This window comes from Centropristis striata, chromosome 13 (genome assembly GCF_030273125.1).
Source record: "Centropristis striata isolate RG_2023a ecotype Rhode Island chromosome 13, C.striata_1.0, whole genome shotgun sequence".
NCBI lineage: Eukaryota > Metazoa > Chordata > Actinopteri > Perciformes > Serranidae > Centropristis > Centropristis striata.
In genome coordinates this window covers 9,834,080-9,847,065 of record NC_081529.1, presented here as the reverse complement: position 1 = coordinate 9,847,065, position 12,986 = coordinate 9,834,080, and the positions used below count along the sequence as shown (strand labels likewise).

Genomic DNA, 12,986 nt, shown 5'->3' with positions numbered 1-12,986 from the left:
GTCATGAATCAGGCAGGATCCAAATGCAGTACAACCAAGATCGAGAGCGAGGTCTCTTTTATTGTTCCACACACAGCAGGCAACACAGGAAACAAAAACGAACAGTCTTGCAACTAGAGTCTCTGATAACGCAGAAAAACCAAAGTCCTGAGCACAGGTCTGAAGCAGGGAAGGCAAGCTCAATAGTGACGTCCACAGCATAGAAACGAGCCGGCAGGGTAAGCTAGTCAAACACTGAGTTTCACAGGAAACTCAAGAGACAGCAGACGAGTAATCCTCTTCAGAGAAGCCGGAGCAGCAGACACCAACACGGGAACAGCGAAAATCCAACCAGGAAACAGACTACGTAGAATCAACCTAGGAACTAGGAACCGGGAAGTCAAACCGAGAAAGAGCGCTGGAAAGTTCTGCATAGTACAAAGATAATCTGGCAACTGGTGCTGGGCCGGCGAGGCTAAAATGCTGGAGCTTGATGAGCTCTGAATGAGCTCCAGCTGAGCTCTGCATCTCCTCTGATGAGGGGGCGTGGCGTGCTGCACCAGAGCCCATGACAAATATAGTATTAGATTATTTGTATTGATGCACTTTTAACAGTTGTACAGATAGGGTTTATTTTAACGACTTCATATGCTGTTATGTAGTTTTATTAATGAAAATGGATAATCATTTTGTATTAATCACATGTTTTTCATGGTAAATATTGAATAGAAAAGTATCTAATAACTAAAGCTGTCAGCTAAATGTAGTGGAGTAAAAAGTTCAGTATTTGCCTCAGAATGTAGTGGAGTAGAAGTATAAAGTAACACAAAATGAAAATACTCAAGTAAAGTAAAAGTACCTCAAAAATGTACTGAAGTACACTACTTGAGTAAATTTACTTAGTTACATTCCACCACTGATGAACATGATAAGTAAATGGAAATGATCATGTAAACTAGACTTATACACTACTTGAGAAAATGTGCTTGTTACTTTTCAGCATAGACAATTATAAATAAAACATTTGTATTAAAAGGATGAATTCCGTCCTTCGGCATCACTGTTACCAGTTTCTCTCAGTCGGTTTTTTTGTGGTAATTTCTCACATCACTATTAACATTTGCACAACAGTTAGTTCAACCTCCACAACATTTAGTTATTTCTGCTCATCACAGTTTCTCATTCCTTACAACACATTATAAATGCTTTTGGACAGTCATCAATTGCTTTCATACAACTCTCTCAAATTATCATTTGCTTATGTCATGTCAGTCCAAATCAACTATACTTGTGAATGCTGGATAGTCATTCCATATAAAACGAATAGTTTTAATTTCATTGCTTGAGTCATTACATACAAAAATGTTGAACTAGTTGTCAAAATCTGTCAAGCAAATTTTATAAAAAAAAATTCAAATCTTCATCTCCGGTATTGCAAATGTTACAGTTTTTCTCAGTCGCTTTGGTGCATTTCTCACATCACTATTAACATTTGCACAACAGATAATACATTTCTCAAAACAATAATCTTTTTTCTAACTAACTGCAAAACCTAGTTGATAACCTGCAAAATCGTGTCACTTGCTCTAAATGGATAGTTCTTTACTGAAAAGCAAGTATTCATGTCAATGAAAATGTCAGTGTCATCAAGATGAAAAGTCCTGACACCATGTTTATGAACAAGATAGTCAATTATGACAGTTTACTCTAAATGTTTTCAATGCAAAAAAGTCAGATCTTGGTGACGCTACCTGAAAATACTCCAGACAGCACTATATACTATTTACACAGCCATTTGAAAACTACAGTAAAGTTACACATTACTGTATTTAGTGAGGTAACTGAGTACAACACACTGAGTATGTATGTTTCACATTTTTACTGCATATGCTCTTTTCAATTTTAATTTATTTGCAGGATCGTGAAGAAATGAGTTATGTCCAAAAGCATTTGTAATTTGTTGTAAGGAATGAAAAACTGCTACTAACCCTTTGCTCAAGGTTAAGAAACACTGGGCAGGCGACTTGGCTATAGACATATATCCTGAAGATTGGAAGTCATGTTTAAATAACATCAATACAATGTATAAAGAAATGGGTAATAGATTTATTCAATTGAAAATAATACATAGATGGCACAACAACTTTATAAATGAAACTTAATACCTGTAGACTCTTGTTGGAGATGTGACAGAAATGGTGCCTCTATACTACATATACTTTGGACATGTCCAGCGCTTAAGGACTGGTGGATCAACATTCATCACGTTATATTTGAAGTCCTGTGCAAAAGGTTCCGAATATCTGCAAAAGTGTGTGTCTTGGGATCGACCACTGAGCTTAAGGACAGTGACTTTACATGTTTTGAAAAAAGATAGATTATTTTAGCTCTCACTACAGCAAAACGGACACTACTAAGACACTGGAGGAAGAAACAGCCACCTCCTTATGAAGAATGGACTACAACAATGGCACAGTTAGCTGCCTACGAGAGGGTGACGTACTCCCTACTGGATAAACTGGATCAATATATGCTCACTTGGAGCCCTTTTACTGGTTGTCTGTAGGTTAATGGTTGCCGTGACAATGCAGTGCTGTCATTGATTTGGTGTGCTTATCGGTTGAGAGGTGTCAGTGTGGTGGTCTGTGGTTGTTTGTTTTGTTTTGTTTGTTTTGTTGTTGTTGCTCATTTACTGAAAAAAAGAAAGAAAACAACTTAGGGAGTGAATTCCTGGCCTTGATGGCTCCCTGATTGAATGAATGGAATATTTGTTTGTTAAACTTCAATAAAAAGTTCATTACAAAAAAAGAAACTCCTACTATGATGAGCACAAATGACTAAATGTTGAACTAACTTTTGTGCAAATGTTAATAGTCATGTGTGAAATGCACCAAAGCGATTGAGAAAACTGTAAACGGGCTGCCCTGTGCTTCCTAACACGGCCAGTAGGTGGCGCTGCTCGCGGTACCGCAGCCTGGAGAGGTGATAAAAGCTGCTCGGTCCCTTTTTCTAACTGCGGCACCAAAGCGGAAGTACTTCATTGGTCCTCCAAGGCCAAGAAGATCAACGCTACGCAAGCAGCAAGGTAAACACGATAAAATAAAGCATGGTATTGTATTAACTGGTCTGTGGTGTGTGAAACATTATCGGAGTGTGTTGTGAAAGTGTCCGGGTGAGTGTGAGCGTGTTTGTCAGCCAGAGGAGGAGACGGAGGGAGGTTATGAGGGGGAGGAGGACGAAGAGGGCAAAGTCATGTCTGGAGGTTAACGGAGCCCCCGGTTGATATGCAGCAAACACAACAAGTCATGATACACACAGTTGGCGGGCGAATTAAGCAGTTTTTATTGAGGAAATACTCCTAAAGAAAGCGTTTAAGCGCGGTTGTTTCCTTTTCTTATGAGTGTGAGTGTGTTGTAACAGCAGAGCAACATGGCTGAAACGAGCTGTTGATGATGTTAACCTCATTTAACTTCACTCCTCTAGACTGAACCTGACAGGCTAGCAGCCCTACTAATAGTAGTTGGTAGTAAAAGATGTTAATGATCGTGTAGGCTAGCTCACGCGTCTCAGAAATATAAAAAACAGCGTTACAAAACGAGTGCTTGAGAGTGCAGCTAAAGTTAGCCAGACAGATTAGGCTCGTGTAACAGATGGTAATGTCTGTGGGGAGCAAGGGGTTAATTGTTAATGTTGACTTTTATTATTTCTTCTGTCAGTCAGCTGCTAATCCAATATAGTCCCCAGAGTAGTGGTCGACCGATACGGTTTTTTTTAATGCCGATGCCGGTCTTAACTGATCCCTGATATGTTCTGCCGATTTTTTTTTGGCCGATTCTTGAAGCCGATATTGCCTTTTCTACCTCCATTTACATGATGAAAAAGACACAACAATATCAAATGTTACACAAGTCGTAATTTAAACAAAAAAAGGAACATTTATTAACAAAACAAACAAAACATATTAACAGTTGAATAGCAAACAATGTGTATGTTATAGGCTTCGAGGTGGTAGCGCATGCATGTATCGGCCGATGCCGATACGAGTACAAACGCAAATATATATCGATATATATTGGTCTATCTCTACCCCAGAGCTGCAAAATCACCAAGCAATTTTTCCATATTTTTGAGGGCTGAAAAGGAATTTACATTTGGAGTTTGAAACAATTAGTCATTTAATTATTTTGGTGATCCTCAGATAATTCATCAATTGTTTGTTTTTTCTCCTGTATTAAAAGTAAGAAAAAAAGTTATTGGTCTCTGCTTCTTTACATCGGATCACATTAGGCCTATATTAGGCCTTCTGTAGTTTTCCTATATTATATATGTCCTATACCACTTATATATTTAAATATATTTATTAATCCATGTTCATAACTACTACATGCAACAACCTATTAAACCTATTTAACATGCTGAAATGTTTTCTCCAATGTGCAATATCTGTAAAATGCAAAGCACTTTCAGGTAGAAAAACACAAAATATATATATTAATAATATACGCCAAATAGCAGAAATATATGTATATAATGTGTATACAATGTATGTATTTATCTTATGTTTTTATATTCTTTATTCTGTCTTCTATATCTATATTTGGAGTTAGAAATTAACTCTGAAAACTACAATAATAAGGAAGAAATAAAAATACAATAAATAGCCAAATACACCTCACTATTGTATATTCACTGTCAGCCAATTGCTGACCATTTATACAAAGAAAAAAAGTAATACAAGTCAATAGCTGACACCATTTCTAAATCACCCCAAGCATTGTTTTCTGTATTATATGTTCTGTAAAAAATAAAAAAAAGTTTTGATACTGGCTGATAATATTGGTCACCCGATATATTGTCCAGGCTCTAATTGTGATACTCAATTACGTAATCTCAATTGATAATAACAAGAATATACTAACTACTGCTTGGATTATTAATAAAGTGCTTGAACCTGCTGAAAATATAAAATGCCTATTTAGGATGCCAGGTCTACTTAGACATAAGCTGCGTTTTCATTTTTCACCCTTCTGTTGAATGCTGTCACACAAAAAAAATTGTGTTTTGTTTTATGGCACAATATTGTGTAATTTAATGTAATGAAGAATGATATCGGAATACTGTGTATATTGTATACTGCACAATGTGCTTTCTAAGCTTATACAGTGCTGACTAATATTGTATTCATGGGAGAAGCTTGTTAAATCTTGTTTGTGCTTCAGGTAAACATACCCACTATAGGTGGGGGAAAAAATTGATACAGCATAGTATCGCAATATTTTGCTTTTTTTTTTTTTAATATATATTATATGGATTCGTGGCCGCCGAGTATCGATATTAAGCGTTCTGATGGCCCGCAGATTTTCCAGGTTTTTTTTCCGGTGGCCGTATTGTATGGGCTGAAATATGTGCCACCAGAATCTGAATTAGAATTATTTATATTTGAATTTGAATTGCTTAACTTGAATAATTGGATTAAAAACTGAATTTGAATCACATAATTTGTATTTGTATTGTTCAATTTGAATCATTGCATTGAAAAACTGAATCTGAATTGTAATTTGAAATTGAATTTATTAGTTTGGAACTGAACGTTCACTTCTCACATTTCAAATTCAGTTTGCAAAATTCTATTTCAATTTTCTGCGACGAACATCCGGTAGTTGAGGCAGAGCAATCGAGCACAGACAACAGAGGTGCTGATTGGCCGAAGAGGCGTTCTGTGTATCTGCGCTCGATTCAATTCAGTTTCTGGTGGCACATATTTCAGCCCATAGTATTGGGCTCACTTTTCATAATATACTGGAGATATAACAAAGTAACTCTGCAAAGTTAGGCTTTTTTTGCTGCAGTTGTTGTCGTCCATACATGTTTGATATCAGTTCAGTTCAGTTTGACTGAATACTTTGTTGGTCAGTCTGTGGGTTTGACTCTCATTGTGGAGAAATAAAAAGACTGAAGTGAGATGAACAGACTGAGAATTTTCTCTTATTTGACAAAACAATTCTTGATTTAATTTAATTTTGTGGACAACAAATGCAGTTAAACAGTTAAATTGCAATATTGTATCACAATACTCTTATCGTGGGACCTCTGCTGATTCACACCTCTAATACCCACAGTACAACCTGCATGCAGAATGGCTGTAAACATGTTGACCTTTCATACATTTCTAGTACAGTAAGAGTGTTGTGCAGCAGTCTGCTTTTACATCAACCAGCATCAAACCACAATGAACTCTTATTAACATTTTTTTCTGTGCTTTTTCTCTCCCACAGATGGCTCACAGGCTGCTAATACGTAGAATTTCGACGTTCTCTGCGAAAAATATCAGCTGCCTCCGACCATCGACTACCGCCTCCTCTTCTTCTTTTTCCACCTCCCTGCAGTCCGCCTCCACCCGGGTCTCCTTCCTCTCTCCCTCACGCACTCTGCCTCGCTCCCTGCCTCACACCTCCCTCCGGGAAATCTCCTTCAACGTTCAGGACCACGAAGACTTCACAGACAGGGTCATCAACAGCGAGCTGCCCGTGCTAGTTGACTTCCATGCACAGTGAGTACTGAAGGGAGGGATGGTCCTATTGTTTGACCTTACAGACCAATTATAACAAGTTGTGGACCAAACTTATAATATTTTTGGATTTTTCATTACCGTAGTTTTTGTTTTAATTTTGTTGTGATTTTTTTGTTTTCAGATTCAGTTCGTTTTAATTCGTTTTTAGATTGAATTTAAAGAGTGCTTGTTTTAATTGGTTTTTATTTTTTGGAAAATGCTTTGTTTTAGTTTAATTTTTATTAGTTTTAGTGTTAGTTTTAGTTTTTTTGTAATGGGGTATTTGTTGGGTGCAAGATTCAATAAGGTCACAATAAATGTTTCCTTTATTTCCTTTGTCTGATCCATCTCAGCCCCAATAAGTTTATTAAGTCATAAAACCAGATAGATGAAATAGATTTCATATCAACCAAAAAAGTTGACAAAGACGAAAACTAAGGGCATTTTCACTATAATTTTAGTTAGTTTTGTAGCCACAAAATACAGTTTCAGTTAGTTATCGTTCTTCTAAAAACTCGTTTTCATTTTTATTTCAGTTAACGAAAATGGCTTTTTCCAATTCTAGTTTTTTGTTATTTCGTTAGTTTTCATTAACTATAATAACCATGGTGTGTACTACTCAAAGTGATCTAACTGAGTAATTGTATAATGTATGTGTTTCTCAAGTGAATTTAAAAAAAAACTCAAGAAATGAAGAAAAGCAAGCCACTCTCTTCGTTTGATGTGTGACTGTTGTTTGGGGGTTCAGCCGCTGACTTTGGAGAAGACCTTGTTCTGCAGCTGTCCTGTCTCTTTAAATGGCTTCAAGTGTTACATACAGTGTGTGTGACTTGCTGTTAAAAATAAAGATGCATGTACACAACTGACCAGGGGGATTCCACTCTCCATGTATGTGAAGTTACACAAGAGCTACTGAAAGAAAGCCACTATTCTGTCAGTCCTATAGAAAGTAGGGAAGTGTTAACTGCAAAATATCTCATCTGGATCTAGACAGAGCTGGGATGCTTGCTACATTTTACCCAGATAGTGTCAGGTAGATGATGCATATCAGAATAAAAAAATCTACATTAACAAACATTATCTCCTGCTAATTATGATGGAACTCTTTTTCATGTAACTGATCCCACAATATTATTACTACCTGTCTAAAGTAAAGGTAAAAACTTCCCTCATCTATAACGCAGCATTGCGACTGGCATGAGGCCATCTTTATCATTACGCCCTTCAGACTGTCGTTTCAAGCCTCAATATGTACACCTCCAGAGGATTAATGGTGGGATCAATCCTGACTGTACCGCCTTCAGAGGTGGAAACAGAGGCGTTAAATTGGCGAGACTGTTCGAGGCGGGATCAGTGTGAACTGGCAGAGCCGTCAACATGGAGAATATGTGACATATGTTATTTGCGTGACCAACACTCTGGTAAGATGTGGAATCATCAGAAATACAGTAGTGTTCAAAATAATAGCAGTCCAATGTGACTAACCAGATTAATCCAGGTTTTTTTGGGTGCAGTCTGAAAGTGGCTGCTGTAACTACTGGTCGACTGATACAGGCTCTTTAAGGCTGATGCTGATACCGATTATTTTGACATCAGTCTTAACCGATCCCTGATATGTGCTGCCGATTTTTTTTTTTTTTTTTTTTTGGGCTGATTCTTTAACTTATTTTAATTTAGTTTTGCCTCCCAGGGGCGTCTGATCATACATCTGTCCCTTTCTCATAAACAAGATATCAGAGGAACACCTGGAGGGAATTTCTTCAAAATGTGCACAAATGTCCACTTAGATTCAATGAACTGATTACATTTAGAAGGTCAAGGACACTGTGACTCACATGACACGTCATAATTCAAGAACTCAAACGTTTATTATGACAAATTTACACACAAATGTCAAATAGAATTAAATGACGTGAAGTGATGACATTTTATATCCATATGGTCGAAGGTCACTGTGACATCATAATGTTGTGCAAAACACTTAAATGGCTTTTAACTCAGAAACAGTTGGGGACATTTGTTTGGAATCGGGTTGTAGTTTAACGTAATTTTGATTAATTCCAGAAGCAGAGAGGGATTGTGTTAAACAAACAGGACATTGTTGCTCACCCCAGGGCCATTTAAGGAGACAGCAGTTTCTCATGACGCATTATTCTAACTGTGCCAATGTGTGTTGAAAAAATTAAGAAACATTTAAAAAGACATGTGACACCAGACATCTGCTGCTCTAATACTAATTCTAATAATAATAAGAATTGTATTTATATAGCACCTTTTAAACAGCAGCTTACAAAGTGCTTCTACAGAGAACAGTTAATTACGAAGAGAATGATGCCATAAGGCTAGAAATAATTATGTTAAAAAAGAAACAATAAATGACAGAGCAGGAACAATCATAATCACAATTATAGATCTTTTATGCCATAAGGATTTCATGGAATAAAACTGATACAAATTATACCAAGAGACAATTAAAATAACCTAATTAAACTTCACTTAATAACTTAAAATTCAAAAAATCTTAAACAACAAGATTCGATTTGGAGATGCAAAAAAAAGGAGGGTAAAAAACTAAAGCGTTTTGGCTGATGAAGCCAAAGTAAACAAGTGCTGGTCATGATGGTTTTTCCAGATGATCCACAGACTTTGTTGTTAGCTCAAGCAGGAACTGTACTAACATGATGTGGCACACATTTCTAAAATATATCTATTTTTGATTTAGTGGTGAACTGTCCCTTGAAGAAAACAGAAACAGCTCTGGTATTGGTCATATTTGTGGTTGTACTTGATACTTGTGTCTTTTCAGGAATGAACACTTTGTCCTCGTTTCTGTTTGTGTCTTGTCTTTTTCAGGTGGTGTGGTCCCTGTAAGATCCTTGGGCCGAGGTTGGAGAAGGCTATTGCAAAACAGAAAGGACGTGTTGCCATGGCAAAAGTTGACATAGACGATCACACAGACCTGGCTATTGAATATGGGGTGAGACTTTCAGCTATTTTGTAGCATTTCTTACATTCTGTCAATTTGTTGAATTTGCCTTGTAACTTTTTGAGTTTTGTATATGTGGTAATGGTGAACTATTGAATCAGCTACACAGAAAGAAAACATCTTTCTTTTTGATCCGCACTAAAATAGAAGGGGGGCATGATCAGCTGGCACACCACAGTCTCTCTCTCTCTCTCTCTCTCTCTCTCCTTCTCTTCTCTCTCTCCTCTCTCTCTCTCTCCTCTCTCCTCTCTCACTCTCTCTCTCTCCTCTCTCTCTCTCTCTCTCTCTCTCCTCTCTCTCTCTCTCTCTCTCTCTCTCTCCTCTCTCTCTCTCTCTCTCTCTCTCTCTCTCTCTCTCTCTTATATTTATATATATATATATATAATTCAATCATTCATTTTAAAGGAATTAAGAAAAGACAAACTAATAACAATAAAAGACAGCAATATTTATTGAATCATTGAATTACAATCAATCTATCATTCATACAATCTAACCGTCCCAGCAAAGAAGAAAGAAAAAAGAAAAACAAAATAAACAACAGCTGTGTCTGTCTCTCTCTCTCTTTCTCTTTTTTTCTCTCTCTCTTTCTTTCTCTGTCTTTTCTCTCTGTCTCTCTCTCTCTTTATCTGTCTCTTTCTTTCTCTCTTTTTTCTCTCGGTCACTCTTTCTTTCTCTCTCTCTGTCTGTCTCTCTTTCTTTCTCTCTCTCTCTGTCTCTCTCTCTCTTTTTTCTTTCTCTATCTTTCTTTCTCTCTCTCTCCTCTTTCTGTCTCTCTTTTCCTCTATCCTTTCCATGTCAACATCCACAGTGCTTTGACTGGGAACACGCAATTACAAACATGTGCCACCCGGGAGGTGCAACACAAATAAATGCCCCAGCAACGGCTAAAACAGAACATATTAAACACATTCTCGTTAGAAATACTGACAAAACAAAACAAAACAACAAAAGTAACTTTGCCTTATGTAGATCATTTGTTTTAAATAAATCTACAATCGCTATCACCAGCAGCTCAGCTTTTTATTTTTTGTTATTCATATGCAGTAATGCCCAGTGAAATGTCTATATATTTTTTTTGTGATCAAATTTTTCCTTTTATTGAACATCCAGCAATGTACAATGTCAAGTATTCAACGACAGTTAAGGCAGCTCAATCTGTCAGAGCCACTTCCAAACAATACGTTGAATAACAAATATGTATTACAAAAGGTACAAAAAAATGTAAACAAGAGTGAGAAGAAAGAGAGGGAAAAAATGACATAAAAGAAGAGAAAAAGAAAAAAGCACACAAACAAAACAAGTACCCCCCCTGTGATTAAAAAAAAAATGCCCCAGCCAAAAAATATTTATTATATGGAAAATAACTCAATTTTTGTGTATTTTTTTTCTTTGAAAAACAGTGACGTCATGTAATCAAACTGGCATTTGAAGGGTTAAAATCCTGAAAATAAGGTGGAAAAAAATATATATCAGTAATATTTTTATAGCGTTATTTAGAAGTGGACATGTCTGCCATCAAGTGGCCAAAAAGGGGTTTTTACATTTTCAATCTGACGCTACACAAAAACTAAAAATGCATCAAAATCAATTTTGTCTGTAATCTTTGACATATCCAAGGCTGTGATAAAAACCAATGACCAAGTCAAAAATTATTTATTTTATGGAAAATAACTAAGCAGTGACATCATGCAATCCAACTGGCATTTTAAGGGTTAAAATCCTCAATCTTTGAATGTTTGGTAGTTTTTGAGCAAGGCAGAAGTTGTTTAAGATGTTTATGAAGAAAAAAGTAGAAAAAAACGATTAATCTGTAAAGTTTTTATAGCGTTTTTTTGGAGTGGACATTTTCAGTAAATTTTAAATCTGACACAACACAAAAACTAAAAATGCATCAAAATCAATTTTGTTCTTAATCTTCAACATATCCAAGGCTGTGATAAAAACCAATGCCCCAGCCAAAAATATTGTGGGAAAATAACTAGAACTTGTGTTGGGTTTTTTTTTTTTTTTTTTCATAAAAAACCATCAGTGACATCGTACAATCAAACAGGCATTTAAAGGGTTAAAATCCTCAAAATCTTTGAATGTTTGGTAGTTTTGAGCAGGGCAGAAGTTGTTCAAGAGGTCACTTTTTTTTTTTGGGAAGTGGACATTTTCAGCCGGAAGGGTCTGAAAAGGTAGTAAATTTGAGTGGTGCCAGAGGGTTAATAACTTTGTCTGTTTCCAGGTTTCTGCTGTCCCAACAGTAATCGTCATAAGGGGAGGTGACGTCGTCGACCATTTTGTGGGGATCAAAGATGATGATGAGCTGGACTCATTTGTCAGCAAGATCATTGGACAATAAACCAGCTGTCCCCCGCGCTGCCATTCACCACCGTCATGGTGCTGTTTTGTAAGGTTTTGGCCATCAACAGCTAACGAATAAAAACATTGCTGCAATCCAAGCTGGCAAACACTCAAATGCTCACACCCATCCCTAGACACGCTGCTTCAGCTTTGCATCATCGCTTCTGTCCTTTGTCTCCTTCTGTTTTCTTTTTTTTATTTGTCTAGAGATGGGTGTGTGCTTCCATTAACCCTTTAGTTCATGCCATGCTCCATTTTGCAGCAGTTCCATTTTCTCTTCAACAATGTGACGACTCCACAGCTCTACTTATTACAAGAGCAGCTGGGCCGGTGTGTACGTTTGCTGTTAAAGTCTGTAGAATGGAAAATAAACCGCTGTACTGCACTTATACTGTATAACATGAGGGATGAACATTTCTAGTTTTAGCAGTTGGAGAGGATTTAACTTAAAAAAACTGACGATACTGAATGAGGTTTGTGACAGTGTTACTTGTAGTTCCTGCTTTTGTCCACACGATGGTGGCACTTCTCTAACATCGCAAAGCCACACATGGTCATTTTACACCATTATGCCTAATAATGTGAGAGAGGAAGATTTGTGTGTGTTTGTATGTATGTGTGTGTCTCTGGATCCTGACTGTGATACTACGTCAAGTGGGAATTGCAAAATATGAGTTTGATTTAGTTTATTACTCAAATGAACTCTATGTACCGGAAACATGACCAAGTGAAGTAATAAAGGAGTCAGAAGATGTTATGTATGTGAATTGTGTTTTTGTCTGTGGTTATAAAAAGGCAGGGGGGTGGGGGGTCTTAGCTTTATTGCCCCTAATGGCACTGACGCAATATAATAGTTATGTACTTTCCCAGCGTTTGTTATTTTGACCACACTGGGAGGATGCAGAGTTTTTAAGTACTAAGTTTTCCAAAACTAGAATATAAAACAGTTGAGTTAAGAGCTGCAACAATTATTCAATTAATCAAACTAATCGGTTATTGAATTAATCGTCAACTATTTTGATAATTGGTTTGAGCAGTTTTTTAAAGACAATAAGTCCAAATTCTCTGATTTCAGCTTCTTCAATGTGAATATTTCTGGTTTCTTTGTTCCTTTATGACAAT

At 36.7% G+C, this 12,986-nt stretch overlaps 1 protein-coding gene across 1 annotated transcript; it reads left to right on the top strand.

Moving 5' to 3' along the window:
• Nucleotides 1-2,921: 2,921 nt before the first annotated feature.
• On the top strand, nt 2,922-12,621 carry txn2 (thioredoxin 2). The gene is made up of 4 exons (XM_059349014.1): nt 2,922-3,064; nt 6,255-6,529; nt 9,383-9,506; nt 11,746-12,621. Exons 2-4 carry the CDS (start codon nt 6,255-6,257, stop codon nt 11,860-11,862), a joined length of 516 nt encoding a protein of 171 aa, XP_059204997.1. The 5' UTR covers nt 2,922-3,064; the 3' UTR covers nt 11,863-12,621.
• The last annotated feature ends 365 nt before the right edge of the window (nt 12,622-12,986 follow it).

Excerpts from the sequence above, each read along its gene's own strand:
- txn2 (XM_059349014.1), top strand. The coding sequence starts at position 6,255 with ATGGCTCACAGGCTGCTAATACGTAGAATTTCGACGTTCTCTGCGAAA. Across the intron at positions 6,530-9,382 it reads CTAGTTGACTTCCATGCACA|GTGGTGTGGTCCCTGTAAGA; the intron begins GTGAGTACTGAA and ends TGTCTTTTTCAG. Across the intron at positions 9,507-11,745 it reads ACCTGGCTATTGAATATGGG|GTTTCTGCTGTCCCAACAGT; the intron begins GTGAGACTTTCA and ends GTCTGTTTCCAG.